The sequence below is a fragment of the Nerophis ophidion genome, linkage group LG22 (assembly GCF_033978795.1).
Source record: "Nerophis ophidion isolate RoL-2023_Sa linkage group LG22, RoL_Noph_v1.0, whole genome shotgun sequence".
NCBI lineage: Eukaryota > Metazoa > Chordata > Actinopteri > Syngnathiformes > Syngnathidae > Nerophis > Nerophis ophidion.
Genome location: NC_084632.1, coordinates 31,050,636 through 31,069,330, shown reverse-complemented (window position 1 = coordinate 31,069,330; position 18,695 = coordinate 31,050,636). Strand labels below are relative to the sequence as shown.

At 40.6% G+C, this 18,695-nt stretch overlaps 1 protein-coding gene across 1 annotated transcript in view; it reads right to left on the bottom strand.

The window, feature by feature from the left end:
- Window positions 1-9,075, bottom strand: part of alg6 (ALG6 alpha-1,3-glucosyltransferase) — a 57,426-nt gene extending 48,351 nt beyond the window's left edge. The window contains exons 1-6 of the mRNA XM_061883689.1: window positions 8,885-9,075; window positions 8,580-8,664; window positions 6,463-6,552; window positions 6,263-6,351; window positions 6,082-6,164; window positions 4,108-4,172 (exon numbers count right to left, since the gene is read on the bottom strand). Coding sequence (XP_061739673.1) covers window positions 4,108-4,172; window positions 6,082-6,164; window positions 6,263-6,351; window positions 6,463-6,552; window positions 8,580-8,664; window positions 8,885-8,966 — 494 coding nt within the window. The 5' untranslated portion in view covers window positions 8,967-9,075. The remainder of the gene's footprint in view (window positions 1-4,107; window positions 4,173-6,081; window positions 6,165-6,262; window positions 6,352-6,462; window positions 6,553-8,579; window positions 8,665-8,884) is intronic.
- Between the last annotated feature and the right edge of the window lie 9,620 nt (window positions 9,076-18,695).

Sequence of the window (18,695 nt, the reverse complement as noted above, 5' to 3'; positions counted from 1 at the left end):
TCTACGACGCAGGTTGTTAAATGGTCCTAGACCCTCAAATTTTTTTGTGCTTTAACTGTATATGTAAAGTAGTAGCAGGCACATTTATAATAACACGTAATATTTTTTTTGCATTTTGGTCATTTTAAGAATTGTCAAAACTTTTAATCATGGGCACATTGATTTCACAGAGCGCAACAACACTAATAATTATGGCAGATTTCACGAGAGCCAACAAAGACTACTTTGGGACAAACGATGATCCAGAACCTAATATTTTTAACCGGAATATACAGATAATAAGCTTCAAGTTTTAGAAACTGAGTGATAAACAAATGCAACTTGAGTAAAACCAACGCTAAGCATTATGTAGCACAGCAGTATTTCTAACTGCTAAACAGCCATCCATCCATTTTCTACCGCTTATTCCCTTTGGGGTCGCTGGTGCCTATCTCAGCTACAATCGGGCGGAAGGCGGCGTACACCCTGGACAAGTCGCCACCACATCGCAGGGCCAACACAGATAGACAGACAACATTCACACTCACATTCACACACTAGGGCCAATTTTAGTGTTGCCAATCAACCTATCCCCAGGTGCATGTCTTTTGAAGTGGGAGGAAGCCGGAGTACCCGGAGGGAAGCCACGCATTCACGGGGAGGACATGCAAACTCCACACAGAAAGATCCTGAGCCTGAGATTGAACCCAGGACTACTCAGGACCTTCGTATTGTGAGGCAGACGTACTAACCCCTCCGCTACAGTGAAGCCCAACTGCTAAACAAAAAATATAATTAAAAAATTCCACCTACAAAGCCCTCGCAACATACGCTATTTCCTTCAACAACAACACAAATGATCATGGCAGACTTCATGAGCCAACAAAGACTACTTTGGGACGAATGATGATCCAGAAACGTATACTTTTGAGCATGAATGTATGGAAGATGAGCTGCAAATTTTAGAAGCTGAGTTATAGCAGATCCAGCTTGAGTCTTCAATCGGCATTCCAGTCAGAGCAGACATTGTACAGTAAGTGATTGTTGTAATATTTTCGTAACTTGTGTTTCTTTTTTAAAACTGAACAGTACTGCTACATGATATTTACCTCAAATTTCCACTGAATGCGCAACTGGTCACTGACCTGTACACGTGTGTCAATGCACTCTTATTATTCAAGTCCGTGTGTCAATTTCCACCGCCCGCAGAACGTCACCGTCATGCCATTGTCGTTCCGCATTCCAGCACTAAATATACGCAAAACTTTAATTTTTTCCGGACACCTCAAAAAATCTGTTCAATTCAGCTAAAGTCTGCTAGTGTTGGACAGGAAGTCACGCACAAACACAAAATGTAGGTATTATTTTACTTTCAAAATAAAATACTTCGTCATCAAGGCGGATCGCATTTTACACTTTGAAAGGTCCTATTGGGCGGCGACGGACGGACATTAAGTCAACTTGTCAAAGGTTTTCAGACTTAATTTGGGTTAGTGTTTCACCAGAGCTCGATCTCCTTAGCGCCAAGCGTCTAAAACTTGTAGTTAATCTTCAGTACATTCAGGCTCAAAAATGCAAGGTTCTGGATCCTCATTTGTCTCAGAGAAGTCGTTGTTTGCTCTCATGAAGTCTGCCATGATTAGTAGTAGCTGTTATTGTTGAAAGAAATAGTGAATGTTGCGATGTGCTCTATAAGATTATAGCGCCGTCAAAATGTTTTGGGTATGCTTTAAATGACCAAAATATGGTAAATGTTACATGTTTTCATGAATGTGCCTGGTACGACATTACATATATACCTACAGCATTTATACAAAATGTTGTTGTTGTTTTTAGAGGAATTTATAGGCGGAATAAATTAAATCCTCATTACCTGCATTGTTGGCTGACTTTTACTAGCATTTATTAATGATTTAGAATGCATAAAACAAGAAAAACATGTATTCTTATCTCACATAGGGATTGTGAAATTCAGGCACAATTCCAAAAACTGCAGTTTCCCTTTCAGCTAATTTAAATTATCCTTGCAAAACTTAAAATCAGGTACTTTTTTGGAGGGAAAATATTTACTGCCCTCCTCATTCTGCAAACACAAACATGACACAGATATTTTATGCTGAAATAAGAAAAAAATGCTTTTTTTCTATATTACCCAACCCTGTATACAGCCATACATTCTATTTACACTTTGATGTGTATGAATTAGTGTTGTAACAATACCAATATTTTGGTACCAGTACGAAAATTATTTTGATAGTTTTCGGTACTTTTCTAAATTAAGAGGACCACAAAAAAATTTCATTATTGGCTTTACTTTAACCAAAAAATCTTAGGATACTTTAAACATGTGTTTCTTATTGCAAGTTTGTCCTTAAATAAAATAGTGAACGTCCTAGACAACTTGTCTTTTAGTAGTAATTAAACAAACAAAGACTACTAATTAGTCTGCTGAAGTATGCAGTAACAATGTACCATTTATCATGTTATTTTGTCAACATTATTAAGGACAAGTGGTACAAAATGAATTGTTAATCTATTTGTTGATTTACTGTTAATATCTGGTTACTTTCTCTTTTAACATGTTATGTATACACTTCTGTTATAATGTTATAATCTCTTATTCTTCTGTTGTTTGATACTTCACATTAGTTTTGGATGATACCACAAATTTGGGTATCGATCCGATACAAAGTAGTTACAGGATTAAACATTGGTCATATTCAAAGTCCTCATATGTCCAGGGACATATTTCCTGAGTTTATAAACATAAAATACATTTTTTAAAAAACGAAAGATGTTGTGATGCCAAAAAATATCGATGTAATCATAGCAGTATCGCCTAGATACGTGCCTGTACTTGGTATCATTACAGTAGATGTTAGGTGTGGATCCACCCATGGCATTTGTTTACATTTTGATGCCGGTGAGCTACGGTGTGTAGTGAAGCATGTTTAGCTATTCCTCGTCCTGCAGGGATGATACTTGTAAGAAACATACTTTATTTGTCGCCATAGAGGCGAGGATTAGTGATTTACAGTAGAAGTCGCTAAAACACTGCCGACGGCGGATGGACGTTAGCTGCTAGTTAGCCAGCCATGTTTTAAAGCATCTCTTCCTGAGGGCGTTTCAGTGTTATAACTTGACCTTTATCGTTACCTTCTAAGGCAAAATGCGTCCGTTCTCCCTTTTCTGTCTACAGACTGTGTCTGCTTGCAAGTGCGCCGTGATTGTGTGCCGCCGAACATGCTCCTCTGCTCGTAAAACCAGCAATGTCATGACGTGACTTCGACGCGGGCGCAGATACCGGTATACCGTACAAGCCTAGTGTGACTGCTAAAAATGTTAAATAAAACATTGCCTTGATGAAGGTATCGTGATAGCAAAGGTTTGACACTGTAACTGACAATTACCATATTTTTCGGAGTATAAGTCGCCCCGGAGTATAAGTCGCACCTGCCAAAAATGCAAAGTAAAGAAGAAAAAAAACATATATAAGTCGCACTGGAGCATAAGTCACATTTTTTGGGGAAATGTATTTGATAAAATCCAACACCAAGAATAGACATTTGAAAGGCAATTTAAAATAAATAAAGAATAGTGAACAACTGGCTGAATAAGTGTACGTTATATGACGCATAAATAACCAACTGAGAACGTGCCTGGTATGTTAACGTAACATATTATGGTAGGAGTCATTCAAATAACTATAACATATAGAACATACTATACGTTTAACAAACAATCTGTCAATCCTAATCGCTAAATCCCATGAAATCTTATACGTCTAGTCTCTTACGTGAATGGGCTAAATAATATTATTTGATATTTTACGGTGATGTGTTAATAATTTCACACATAAGTCACTCCTGAGTATACGTCGCACCTCTGGCCAAACTATAAAAAAACTGCGACTTATAGTCCAAAAAATACGGTAATTGGCGAATGACCAGTGTCCCACAATAGATTGTGCTCGACCTTTCGGATTCTCCTGTATACATATTAAATGCATTTAACCCTCAAATTCACTTCTGGGTTGTTATTGCCACCTAAAGTTGTAGGTAAATGATGAAAAGTTTGTAATTGAAAACTAAAGTAATACATTAACATTTTAAGAAAAGAAAAGGATACTGGAAATGTCCGTAGTCAATTAGAAGTAGTCCTGGATACATCAGAAAGCAGAGCAGAGTACAAACCTGGGGACAAATATGTTTGTATGATTAAGTAATGGATAGGAAGCACAAGTATTGCCAAACCTTGCCACTAACCATCCGACTAAGATGTGTCTTACCTTTTTAGATGATGATTTTTTTAAATAATAATTTACTTCCACCTGTACAAAATGTCCGACTTGCTTAAGGGGCACTACAGAATATCTATGACACCCAGGTGGGATCAAACCCAGTGCCCTTTGGTCAAAAATCATAGATGCACCTCAGAAATAAAAAGACTACCGGTATATATATGTTGACTAACTGTATAGATTAATGGTCAATAATGCCTCAACAAATCTCTAAGTGATGTCTATTGTGTATCAGTATTAGGGCTGGGCAATATGAATGAAAAAGTATATCTCGATATATTTTTACTTAAACTCCATATTCGATATACAGTGTATCTCGATATATTTTCTGGTGGAAGTATACATATAAAAGATATTCATTTTGGAGCGAGATTCACTGAAATTGAAGTGAATGACAAGTGTACTGTAAACAGTCAGTGACACTTTTATTAACCCAGTTAGTCAATATGGGTATTAACAGCACAGAAAATAAACTGTTTAAGTAGCACAGACTTACATAACATGAAATAAATAGAAAAATATTATTTTGACCTAAAATAAATAACATAGCCAGGTAAATATTACGAAATGAATCAAACTCATATAAAAAAAATTAATTTGCAGGCAGGCACTTTTTAATTCCCAGTCGACGATGTGTACGGTTCTGGTCAGAGCCAAGTAAGTGCCATCCATCCATCCATTTTCTACCGCTTATTCCCTTTCGGGGTCGCGGGGGGCGCTGGTGCCTGTCTCAGCTACAATCGGGCAGAAGGCGGGGTACACCCTGGACAAGTCGCCACCTCATCGCAGGGCCAACACAGATGGACAGACAATATTCACACTCACATTCACACACTAGGGCCAAATTAGTGTTACCAATCAACCTATCCCCAGGTGCATGTCTTTGGAAGTGGGAGGAAGCCGGAGTACCCGGAGGGAACCCACGCATTCACGGGGAGAACATGCAAACTCCACACAGAAAGATCCCGAGCCTGGATTTGAACCCAGGACTGCAGGACCCTAACCCTACCCATGTAAGTGACTTTACTTAGGGTTAGGGTGACTTTACTTAATTGTGCGGCTATGAGCTTCCTCACTTTGACATACATTTTTGGCATAATTTCTTGTGCGAAATATGCCCGGCTTGGCAACTCGAAAACAGTTTTAAATTGGGCGTACATGGTAAACAACTCAAATGGATGTTTTATCCTGACGCATACATTTGTCCAAATGTGGCCAAGTAGAGGCAGCGTGGGTTTCCTGGACGTCGTCTACATCGCTAAAAGTAAAATATAAAGAAGAAAATCCCTCTGCCATCTTCCACTATTTTTTTTATAACATAAATCACCCGCTTGAATATTCCGTCTTCACTTCTACAACTCTCTCGTCGTCATTTGGGATGTCTGTTGTGATTTCCCTTCCTGGTTCCATGACCCACCCTATCTTGCCTCTGATTGGCCTGTCCCTAATGTTTTGCTCTAATTTTAGCCAATTATGACTCATCATAGTAAACAACCAACCAATCGTGGAAGTTCTTGTACTGTACATGCAAGCACTCTTGGAAGGAAGAAGGGAGGGGGTTTAGTAGCCCATAGAGTTTTAAGAGGGAGTGGGAAGCGGGGGAGAACAAGCAACACAACAAATAAGCGGAGTTTGGTGATTTTAACCTGAAATAAATTACATCAATAGTACGATATTTTATTAATTCATATCTTGTATAAAAATATTTCAATATATCTTACAAACTAGATATATTGCCCAGCCCTAATTTGTATTAATAGATATCCCAATAAATACTAGATCTCACAAAAAACATGGCTCACCTTTTTCTTAATGGAGCCATCATTTATCCATAAACAATATAATACCACCGCAGGGATGTAAATAAGTAAATCTGCAACCAGCACTGCAACAGAAAGAGAAACAAAAATGTTTTATTGTATAGTTTGCTACCCCAAGAAATGTAGCCAATTTTGCGACAAGTTGTGTTCAGGCCTACTGTACCTGTGGTTCTCATGAACAACTTGTGTGATGGACTTTCATATCCTCTGGATTTGTGAAGCTCCACCCATTCAGGATTTATTATCTTGGCACTGTAGGTTAAAATTAATGTCACACAGGGTATGCGGACAGATTGAAGTTAATTGGTTGATGCTACAGTCAAACTAGTGAGGTTGCTGTTGTACTGTGGAAAACATACTTACACATGAGCGCAGATCAGACTGTGATAGGCGGTTAGAGGAGGGTAATCAAGACCCCAATAGTTCAACTCATTGTCGGTGGTGTTACAGTACCTGAATGATAGCAAAAAGGGAATTTTTTGTATTAATGTTGATGTTGTAAAAGGAACTTCATGGTAATCTCTAATTGCAATAGTTTGAAATGCATAGTACTGAATACGAATACACAACACAATAACAGACAAAATGAGTACCCTTGTTTGTATTTCTGTCTTTTGGATGGATTATGCCTGCACATGTACTTTCCACAAATACATTGATATGATGACCCTAAAAAGTTCATATAGTCATCAAAACACATACTGTATGTAATAAGATCAATGACAACAGAGAGAAAGACCAGTATATGTAGCATGTACTACAATGTAAAGAATTTGCTCTATCTTAGGGGTGTCCAAACTTTTTCCACAGTGAGCCACATACTGAAAAATTCAGGATGTGAGGGCCATTTTGATATAATTCATTTTGCAAAGCCAAAACATTTTAGTTTTTTTGAAGAGAAAAAAACAGCCTGCATGTAAAATTTTTGGTTTTATTAGGGGTGTAAGATGAATATCGGACAAGTTATTATGGATCTGAGGAATCATGGCATCATACCAATACGATAAAATAATTTTAAAAAACTGCGAGTTTACCCGCACTGTGCTCGGGTGAACAAATCAAGTGCTCCTTTTCTCCGACTCATGTGGTAAACTTCCCCTGGGCTCATGGTAAACAAACATGGCGTCCATCGTTTGGGACTTCTTAACTTTTTCAGATACTTTTTAGGTACTATTTGCGCCAACAATCCGCGAGGGGATGTAAAAAAAAGATCACGCTTAAACACATCAAACCTTATCAGCCACCTGAAACGCCAGCATCTATGAACCTTAATTAATGCCCAAATTTAACAAAAAATAAATCGTGCATTTCTAGTTTTCAACTTGTTCTCGTTACTTTACACCACTTTTTATGTATAACAATTTAGTTTATAGAATGAAAATGGGGCAGCACTGGGGCCCAGGGGTTAGTGCATGTGACTTACAATACGAAGGTCCTGAGTTATCCTGGGTTCAATCCCGGGCTCGGGATCTTTCTGTGTGGAGTTTGCATGTTCTCCCTGTGACTGCGTGGGTTCCCTCCGGGTACTTCGGCTTCCTCCCACCGCCAAAGACATACACCTGGGGATAGGTTGATTGGCAACCCTAAATGGAACCTCAGTGTTTCCCACAGGTCAGGCATCTATTTGTGGTGGTGTGGTCGGGCGGCTGGGGGGGGGGCGGCGATGACCAAGAAGAACGCAGAGTTGGAATATAATTTCAACACTTTATGTGCATATTTATATAATATTTACATACTTATATAATATGTAACTACAAGCTCCATTCACAGACAGAGTCCCATTGCTTTTATGAGCGGCCGAGGGAGTCAAAAGCCTTGTCACCGATGTCCCACTGGGTGTGAGTTTTCCTTGCCCTTATGTGGGCCTACCGAGGATGTCGTAGTGGTTTGTGCAGCCCTTTGAGACACTAGTGATTTAGGGCTATATAAGTAAACATTGATTGATTGATATATATTTTTCGTTTTTTGTGGCGGCCGTAATTCTTTCGTGGCGGGCCGCCACAAATAAATGAATGTGTGGGAAACCCTGAACCTAGTGTGTGAATGTGAGCGTGAATGTTGTTTGTCTATCTGTGTTGGTCCTGCGATGAGGTGGCGACCTGTCCAGGGTGTACTCCCCCTTCCGCCCGAATACAGCTGAGATAGGCACCAGCGACCTCTCGCGACCCCGATAGGGACAAGCGGTAGAAAATGGATGGATGGATGGAATGAAAATGCACTTTGGACACCCCTGCTCTGTAGTTAAAGTTAAAGTACTAATGATCGTCACACACATACTAGATGTGGTGTAATTATTCTCTGCATTTGACCCATCACCCTTGATCACCCCCTGGGAGGTGAGGGGAGCAGTGGGCAGCAGCGGTGCCACGCCTGGGAATCATTTATGGTGATTTAACCCCCAATTCCAACCCTTAATGCTGAGTGCCAAGCAGGGAGGTAACGGGTCCCATTTTTATGTTGACATGAGGTTTAAAACTGACCATTCTTGCACAGGAAGGTTGTAGGTTACTTCTTGCCAGTGTCTCTGAGCTTCATAGTCGCCAAACAAGGGTGGTTTTCCCGCACCTACAGAAAAACATTCAACTGTGACTTTTGTGTTTAAGGAAATGGAGAATGATATTTTAACACTGCATCAACACTATAATATACGTATTACATTAGCAACATTATAAACTCATTTCTGCCGTACTTTATTCCACTCTCGAGTCGGAATATATATAAATGTAAGTAGACTGCACTAGACACACAGCTTTTGGTGGCTTTTTGAGTAGTACATGCTTCCTACCGGAATACGAATTTAAGGACACTCCCCATCTCACCACAACACCGAGCAAAATACATATCGAAACAAGACACCACGTTTGCATGACTCCCGAATGGTTCAAATGTGCTTTTTAGTCGGTAAGAAATGTAAACATTCTATTCAATGGGGCGGTTTTTTTAAGGCTGTGTGCATTTCCTGTAAACGTCATCAATGGAGACATCGTCGCACGTTGTTATTGGTCAATGTGCTCTGGCGTCCAAGTCAAAATGCATGAAACGTTCAAGTACCCTCGGAAAATCAGTCTTTATAAACATCTGCGGTGTCGGGCTGCAATTAAATCCGTTTTTTTGTTTTTCGACGATGAGATATAAATTAATACATTGATTAATAACGACTTTTTTCCTCACTTTTTGTTTTTCTGCCCTGCTGACCTTTTTTCGCTCGGGATGGTGTCCTGCTAGCCCCATTATGGACTGGACTCTCACTATTATGTTAGAACCAATCCACCATGGCAGTGGTTCGCAACCTTTTTTCAGTGATGTACCCCCTGTGAACATTTTTTAATTCAAGTACCCCCTAATCAGAGCAAAGCATTTTTGGTTGAAAAATACAGCGCTATGTCATCAGTTTCTGATTTATTAAATTGTATAACAGTGCAAAATATTGCTAATTTGTAGTGGTATTTCTTGAACTATTTGGAAAAAAAGATATAAAAAGAACTAAAAACTTGTTGAAAAATAAAAAAGTGATTAAATTATAAATAAAAATTTCTACACATAGAAGTAATCATCAACTTAAAGTGCCCTCTTTGGGGATTGCAATAGAGATCCATCTGGATTCATGAACTTAATTCTAAAAATTTATTCACAAAAAAAGAAATCTTAACATCAATATTTATGGAACATGTCCACAAAAAATCTAGCCGTCAACATTGAATATGGCATTGTTGTATTTCTTTTCACAGTTTATGAACGTACATTCATATTTTACTGAAGTATTATGCAATAAATATATTTATAAAGGATTGTTGAATTGTTGCTATTTTTAGAATATTTTTTTAAAATGTCACGTACCCCTTGGCATACTTTCAAGTACCCCGAGGGGTATGCGTACCCCTATTTGAGAACCACTGTCCTAGACTACTGCTGGAGGTTGTAGCAATACTACTAAAGAAGGGGTCAGTCTACATACATGTTCCAATGATGGGAATATGAGGAAATTAGTCCTCTCCAGTCAAATTAACTTGCCACAAAATGGGATGGACCAAACAAAAGTAGTGCAAATTGCAGCAATCATTTGAATGATTCTGCTTTTAAAGAAGCGTTTTGGTCAGATTTTGGATTTAAAAATTAAAAAAAGAGCCAAAAGCCAAATACCAAATGCAATTCCGTGAATCAGGAGCACCTTCGAGGGGAGAAAGACTAAAGCCTGGTTTTTACACTTGTGTCACGGTACTTGCGAAAGTCTTGCTCCTTTCCCTGGGTAGCCTCCCACAAGTCCCGACGTGCACTTCTCAGAAATCTTAGATTGCCGTCAGCGGCAAAGCTTTGCGCAGAGTAGGGCTTGGCGATATGGCCTTTTTTTAATATCTCGATATTTGTAGGCTATATTGTATTTCTTTTCACAGTTTATGAACGTACATTCATATTTGATTGAAGTATTATGCAATAAATATATTTATAAAATGATTTTTGAATTGTTGCTATTTTTAGAATATTTGTTAGTCCCCCACCTCAGGTCCCCTCCAAGGTTTCTCATTGTCCCATTGGGTTGAGTTTTTCCTTGCCCTGATGTGGGAACTGACATCAAGGATATCGTTGTGGCTTGTGCAGCCCTTTGAGACACCCGTGATTTAGGGCTACATAAGTAAACATTGATTGATTTATTGATATCCTCATTAGGTCACGGGAGAGAGCAAGGCTATCCTCGCTGAGTTTACCCTGAACCCCCACCCGCCAGTCAATCCCAGGGTTAATGGAATAATTAATTAAACTATTAATTCAAGCTATCTTTAATTGTCATCTTAATATCAAATGAGGGTTTATCGTAATAAAGGACAATTATAGCTGTTGCATAAGATACACGTAAAATTTAGACATTCCCAACCGAGTGGGGATTGTATCAAGGCCATCCATCCATCCATCCATCCATCCGTTTCCTACGGCTTGTCCCTTTTGGGGTTGCGGGGGGGTGCTTGAGCCTGTCTCAGCTGCATTCGGGCAAAAGGCAGTGTACACCCTGGACAAGTCACCACCTCATCGCAGGGCCAACACAGATAGACAGACAACATTCACACTCACATTCACACACTAGGGCCAATTTAGTGTTGCCAATCAACCTATTCCCTGGTGCATGTCTTTGGAGGTGGGAGGAAGCCAGAGTACCCGGAGGGAACCCACAAAGTCACAGGGAGAACATGTAAACTCCACACAGAAAGATCCCGAGCCCGGAATTGACCCCAGGACTACTCAGGACCTTCATATTGTGAGGCACAATCCACCGTGCTGCCCCTTATAACAAGTATCAAAAGAACACCATATAGGTTGCTATAAAATTTATATAGCAGTGAAATTTCAATAAAAATGGTTTCTCAAATCAAATGAACAATGTGTAAGTAGACAATCATCAACTCCATATCAAAAAATGCACACGGACAGTCGACACAGACATAATGTCATTAACAGCGTGGCTCAGTTGGGAGAACGGCTGGACCAGCAACCTGAGGGTTCCTGGTTAGATACCTGGCTTCTACTACCTTAGTCAAGTCTGTTGTGTAACACTTTGCCCTTGTTCCTGATGGGTCGGGCTTTGCATGGTAGCTCCCCCTATCTGTGTATGAATGGGTGAATGTGGAAATGGGGTCAAAGTGCTTTGAGTACCATGAAGGTAGAAAAGTGCTATAACCATCTATAACCCATTTACCATGCTCACTTTTAAGCATTCACATGAAGTATCACGGCCGGTTCTATTGGCAGGGGGTAGTATGAAATGTGCAGCTTTTTTTGTCTGTGTTAATACAGTAGTAAGATTGCCTTCTTCGTAGAATTTGGTTGTTAGCTACAGTATGGGCCTGATTCACTAAGATCCAGACACCACGTGCTAAACAGCGTGAGTAATCTATTAAATAGTGTGTACTATTAGTGGGCGTGGTGCGTGTTATTTACTGGTTGTATAATTGTAAAGTAGCGAAGACCGCTTTATTTAAATGAGGATTTTGTGTGTATTATACTGGGTATTTCCACAAAGAAACTGAATACTTTACTGCACATTGAAGCTGTCATGCTCCTACCTCTGGCATTTTGGTATGTTGTCAAAGAGGCAGGAGACATTTACTACTTTTTATGGGCATTTTAGAAGCCGCTGTGTAATGCATCTACATAAACATCCCTTTTTCTTATTTTTTGCATGGGAGAGATGCTGCACTTACTCCGTCAATACACAAAAAATGCATACTTCAATACGTTTTTTTTCCTACAAAAAATATTTTAATGATATATATCTATGTGAAAAAAGATGAACCTCATTCAAAAAAATACTATGGGACACCAGAAGCATCAATTGAATTCGTTTCAATCAGCCCCCTAAGTCCTCTCGCAGCTATAAAATGAGGTTGCTGAATAGACAATATATATTTTTTTTCTTTTTGATCATTCAAAAATTTTGAGACACACATGTATGATGGAGGATTCTCATCTGTCCATTGTCACCATTGAGCAGTGTGTAGAACTGTCAGTTTGGACAGTTACTAAATAAAACACAAAATAGTGCTCGCAATACTGTGATGACTTAATAAATCACATTTCCATCCATCCATCTTCTTCCGCTTATCCGAGGTCGGGTCGCGGGGGTAGCAGCCTAAGCAGGGAAGCCCAGACTTCCCTCTCCCCAACCACTTCGTATAGCTCTTCCCGGGGGATCCCGAGGCGTTCCCAGGCCAGCCGGGAGATATAGTCTTCCCAACGTGTCCTGGGTCTTCCCCGTGGCCTCCTACCGGTTGGACGTGCCCTAAACACCTCCCTCGGGAGGCGTTCGGGTGGCATCCTGACCAGATGCCCGAACCACCTCATCTGGCTCCTCTCGATGTGGAGGAGCAGCGGCTTTACTTTGAGCTCCTCCCGGATGGCAGAGCTTCTCACCCTATCTCTAAGGGAGAGCCCCGCCACCCGGCGGAGGAAACTCATTTCGGCCGCTTGTACCCGTGATCTTATCCTTTCGGTCATGACCCAAAACTCATGACCATAGGTGAGGATGGGAACGTAGATCGACCGGTAAATTGAGAGCTTTGCCTTTCGGCTCAGCTCCTTCTTCACCACGACGGATCGATACAGCTTCCGCATTACTGAAGACGCCGCACCGATCCGCCTGTCGATCTCACAATCCACTCTTCCTCCACTCGTGAACAAGACTCCTAGGTACTTGAACTCCTCCACTTAGGGCAGGGTCTCTTCCCCAACCCGGAGATGGCACTCCACCATTTTCCGGGCGAGAACCATGGACTCGGACTTGGAGGTGCTGATTCTCATTCCTGTCACTTCACACTCGGCTGCGAACCGATCCAGTGAGAGCTGAAAATCCCGGCCAGATGAAGCCAACAGGACCACATCATCTGCAAAAAGCAGAGAGCTAATCTCGCGGCCACCAATTCGGAACCCCTCAACGCCTTGACTGCGCCTAGAAATTCTGTCCATAAAAGTTATGAACAGAATGGGTGACAAAGGACAGCCTTGGCGGAGTCCAACCTTCACTGGAAACGTGTCCGACTTACTGCCGGCAATGCGGACCAAGCTCTGACACTGATCATACAGGGAACGGACCGCCACAATAAGACAGTCCGGTACCCCATACTCTCTGAGCTGCTACCTTACCGTGGTAGAGGAGTTTGCGTGTCCCAATGATCCTAGGAGCTATGTTGTCTGGGGGCTTTCATGCCCCCTGGTAGGGTCTCCCAAGACAAACAGGTCCTAGGTGAGTGATCAGACAAAGAGCAGCTCAAAGACTTCTATGGAATTACAACTAAATGGACTCAGATTTCCCTTGCCCAAACGTGGGTCACCGGGGCCCCGCTCTGGAGCCAGGCCCGGAGTTGGGGCATGATGGCGAGCGCCTGGTGGCTGGGCCTGTCCCCATGGGGCCCGGTCGGGCACAGCCCGAAGAGACAACGTGGGTCATCCCTCCAATGGGCTCACCACTCATAGGAGGGGCCATAGAGGTCGGGTGCATTGTGAGCTGGGTGGCAGCCGAAGACAGGGCACTTGGCGGTCCGATCCTCGGCTACAGAAGCTAGCTCTTGGGACGATGAACGTCACCTAAATCACATTTCACGTGATGATATTTGTATTTGCATTTTTTCCTGCAGTATCGTGGCTGTTCTGATGGTCAGCATATATTTTGCTTATTACTTACTGTAAGACAGAGACGCAAAATGGATTGCACGCCTTATTTTGCTCACTTAACAAACACTTTCCACTTAGCACACATTTAGTAGATCAGCTTTGCGTGTGCTATCAAGTTTGCACATGGTTAAAACATGCAAACCATTAGTAAATCAGGACATATGTGTCCAGCTCCAACCTGGAGAAGAGGATTGCACTTTGCCAGGCCTCTACCTTCACACCTGTACAACTTGGGTGTCCCACCTGAAGACTAAAGTCCTGCTGGTACTTTTAACCACAACAGGTGGGAACCTCTCAGTGGGTAAACTACAAAAAATAAATAAATAAAATAAAGTATCCTTCATCCACATTTCATCAATCATCACACTTGATGGCCTAATTCTTAAACTGAATTTAACCTTAAGTACGATTTCACACACAATAGTCAATATTTACAAAATTGAAAAGTACAATAGTCTTATGAATAATACCAAAACAATCTTCTCAAATTACTTTATCATCAGGTCAGCTGCATCATGCCTCAAAGTTTCTCCATGAATTATATTCATTTCATTGTGTTCTCTGACCTGTTAGCATGTAGACACTTGCAGTGCGAGAAAGTTCACATTGACGCAAATAATTGTAGAACTACATATTAGTTTTCATCACCGTTTAAACAGGAATGGCAACTGACTCTCTTCAAACGAAACAGTTCATTTTGACAGAACACCTGAAGCAGCAAACATATACAGCTTTAACTTACAGTCTGTAGATGTTACGATTGACGCCTCACCTGCTGATGGCATCATATACAATCATCATAAATAAAATGTTCACTTTTATATTGCATTGCCCATAAATGTGGTGCGTTCAAAAACCCTAATAAAAATAATAATAACAGTAATAATTAAAGCTGCAAGCAGCGTTGGTCGGGTCCGCCGTTGGCCGCCGCCGCCGCCGCCGTGTCCCGAGTCCCGATCTTAGTCAGACCTCCATAGAAGTTTTTGTTTCATCACTCTACGACATTCCTAACAGAATTTACAAGCAGTTTTATCAGTTTATTTTCCTAGGGGGCGCTAGAGCACAAGTTTCATTTTTGGGGTTTGGTTTTTTTATTGGATGGCAATTTTCACCAGTCCTGATGTGTGTGTAAAATTTGGTGAGTTTTGAAGCATGTTAAGGGGGTCAAATTATAGATTTGCGTTTCTGTATGTTGTTGATAAATGGCTTTCGCTTGGCATTGTATAGCTTTAACTTGCAATTTGAAGCATTTTAAGGGGGTCAAATTTCAGTTCAAAGAGGCAAAAAAGGCATATTTTGCGAAAATTTTGTTTTGAAGGGGTTTTTGCCAACTTCCTGTTGATTTAGGTATAGAAGTGTTTATTGGAAATGTAGGTCTAAGTCAGACCTACACAGAGGTTTTTGTTTCATGTCTCTACGACATTCCTAACGGAAGTTACAAGCAGTCTGTTTTTTGTCTCTTCCTAGGGGGCGCTAGCGGGCAATTTTCATTTTCGGGGTTTGGTTGCTTAATAAGTTGGTCTGCCGCTCCATACCGATGTGTGTGTCAAATTTGGGGAGTTTTGAAGCATGTTAAGGGGGTCAAATTAGGGTGCGAAGGTGCCAGCGCGCCTCTGTTTCCTCTTCCTAGGAGCAGTTTTTTCTGTGTTTTATTCAAAAATTGCAATAGAGCGCAATTTTGAGTTTTAAGGTTTGGTTTTTTTAACTAGATCGCAATTTCTGCCAGTCCTGATGTGTGTGCCAAGTTTGGTGAGTTTTGAAGCATGTTAAGGGGGTCAAATTAGGGTGCGAAGGTGCCAGCGCGCCTTGGGTTGCTGTCCCCGAGCCCCACGGCAGGAGAAGCCTTGGTGACACTATTTAATGCATCGTGAAAGTAATGCAGTTGTTGTATTGAAGTGAAAATATCAAGCTTCCTGTTGATTTTTGCCAAAGTATGTTAATTATTCAAATGTAGGTCTAAGTCAGACCTACATAGTGGTTTTTGTTTCATGTCTCTACGACATTCCTACCGGAAGTTACAAGCAGTTTTGTCTTTGTTTTCTTCCTAGGAGTAGTTTGTCTGTGTTGTATTCCTAGGGGGCGCTAGAGCACAATTTTGAGTTTTGGAGTTTGGTTTTTTCATCAGCTCGCAATTGTTGCCAGTCCTGATGTGTGTGCCAAGTTTGGTGTGTTTTGAAGCATTTTAAGAGGGTCAAATTACAGCTCAAAGAGGTAAAAATTATCTTTTTTAGGAAAATTTGCGCAGGGGATCTTTGAAGGCGCGTAAAATCAAACCCTTAAAACTTATCAAAATTTTGATCTATACTTTTAATCAGAAGGGTTCAAACTCTCTCCTGTGCGAGTTTGAAGCCGAAACGACAAACTCGCTCAGAGGAGATAACTTTTGAAAAAAGGTGACGGGTTTTCACAAAACCTTTATTTTGAAGGGGTAATTTTAAGGGTGTCAAATTAAAGCTCAAAGAGGCAAAAATAGCATTTTTTTGCGAAAATTTTGCTTTGAATGAGTTTTTGCAAGATTTCTGTTGATTTTGGGTATAGACATTTTTTATTGGAAATGTAGGTCTAAGTCAGACCTACACAGAGGTTTTTGTTTCATGTCTCTACGACATTCCTGACGGAAGTTACAAGCGGTTTGTTTTTGTTTTTTGCTAGGGGGCGCTAGCGCGCAATTTTCATTCATGGGGTTTGGTTGCTTAATATGTTGGGGAGGGACACCGTACCGACGTGTGTGTCAACTTTGGTGAGTTTAGAAGCATGTTAAGGGGGTCAAATTAGGGTATTGTCTGTGTTGTATTCCTAGGGGGCGCTAGAGCACAATTTTGAGTTTTGGGGTTTGGTTTTTTCACTAGATCGCAATTTCTGCCAGTCCTGATGTGTGTGCCAAGTTTGGTGAGTTTTGAAGCATTTTAAGGGGGTCAAATTACAGCTCAAAGAGGTAAAAATGATATTTTTTTGGAAAATTTGCGTAGGGGTTCTTTGAAGGCGCGTAAAATCAAAACCTTAGAACTTATCACAACTTTGTCCGACCACTTTTTTTAAAAGGGTTCAATCTCTCTCCTGTGCGAGTTTGAAGCCGAAACGACAAACGCACTGGGAGGAGTTTCGATTTGAAAAAGGTTACGGGTTTTCACGAAAACTTTTATTTTGAAGGGGTAATTGCCAACTTCCTGTTGATTTTTTCTGCTAGCTGTCAATTATTAAAATGTAGGTGTAAGTAAGACCTACATAGAAGTTTTTGTTTCATGTCTTTCCGACATTCCTACCGGAAGTTACAAGCAGTTTTGTCTATGTTTTCTTCCTGGAAGCAGTTTTTTCTGTGTTTTATTCAAAAATTGCGCTAGAGCGCAATTTTGAGTATTTTTTTTTTTTTTTTTCATTAGATCGCAATTTCTGCCAGTCCTGATGTGTGTGCCAAGTTTGGTGAGTTTTGAAGCATTTTAAGGGGGGCAAATTACAGCTCAAAGAGGCAAAAATTGCATTTTTTGTGAAAATTTGGCTTTGAATGGGTTTTTGAAAATTTTTTGTTGATTTTGGCCCCAGAAGATACAATTATGGAATTTAGGTCTAAGTCAGACCTACATAGAGGTTTTTGTTTCATGTCTCTACGACATTCCTAACGGAAGTTACAAGCAGTCTGTTTTTTTTTTTTCCTAGGGGGCGCTAGAGCGCAATTTTCATTTTTGGGGTTTGGTTGCTTAATATGTTGTGGTGTCACGGTAGACCGACACGTGTGTCAACTTTGGTGAGTTTTGAAGCATGTTAAGGGGGTGATGTTGGGGCGCGACGGTGCGGAATAAAGAAAGAAAGAAAGAATAATAATTAAAGCTGCAAGCAGCGTTGGTCGGGTCCGCCGTTGGCCGCCGCCGCCGTGTCCCGAGTCCCGATCTTAGTCAGACCAACATAGAGGTCTTTGTTTCATGTCTCTACGACATTCCTAACAGAAGTTACAAGCAGTTTTGTCTGGAAAAAGGTGACGGCTTTTTACAAAACTTTTATTTTGAAGGGGTAATTGCCAACTTCCTGTTGATTTTAACTGAAAGATGCCACCTATCAAAATGTAGGTCTAAGTGAGACCTACACAGAGGTTTTTGTTTCATGTCTGTCCGACGTTCCTACCAGAAGTTACAAGCAGTTTTATCCGTTTCCTCTTCCTAGGAGCAGTTTTTCTGTGTTTTTTTCAAAAATTGCAATAGAGCGCAATTTTGAGTTTTAAGGTTTGGTTTTTTCACTAGATCGCAATTTCTGCCAGTCCTGATGTGTGTGCCAAGTTTGGTGAGTTTTGAAGCATTTTAAGGGGGTCAAATTAAAGCTCAAAGCGGCAAAAATAGCGTTTTTTGCGAAAATGTTGCTTTGAATGAGTTTTTGCAAAATTTCTGTTGATTTTGGGTATAGACCTTTTCAATTGGAAATGTAGGTCTAAGTCAGACCTACACAGAGGT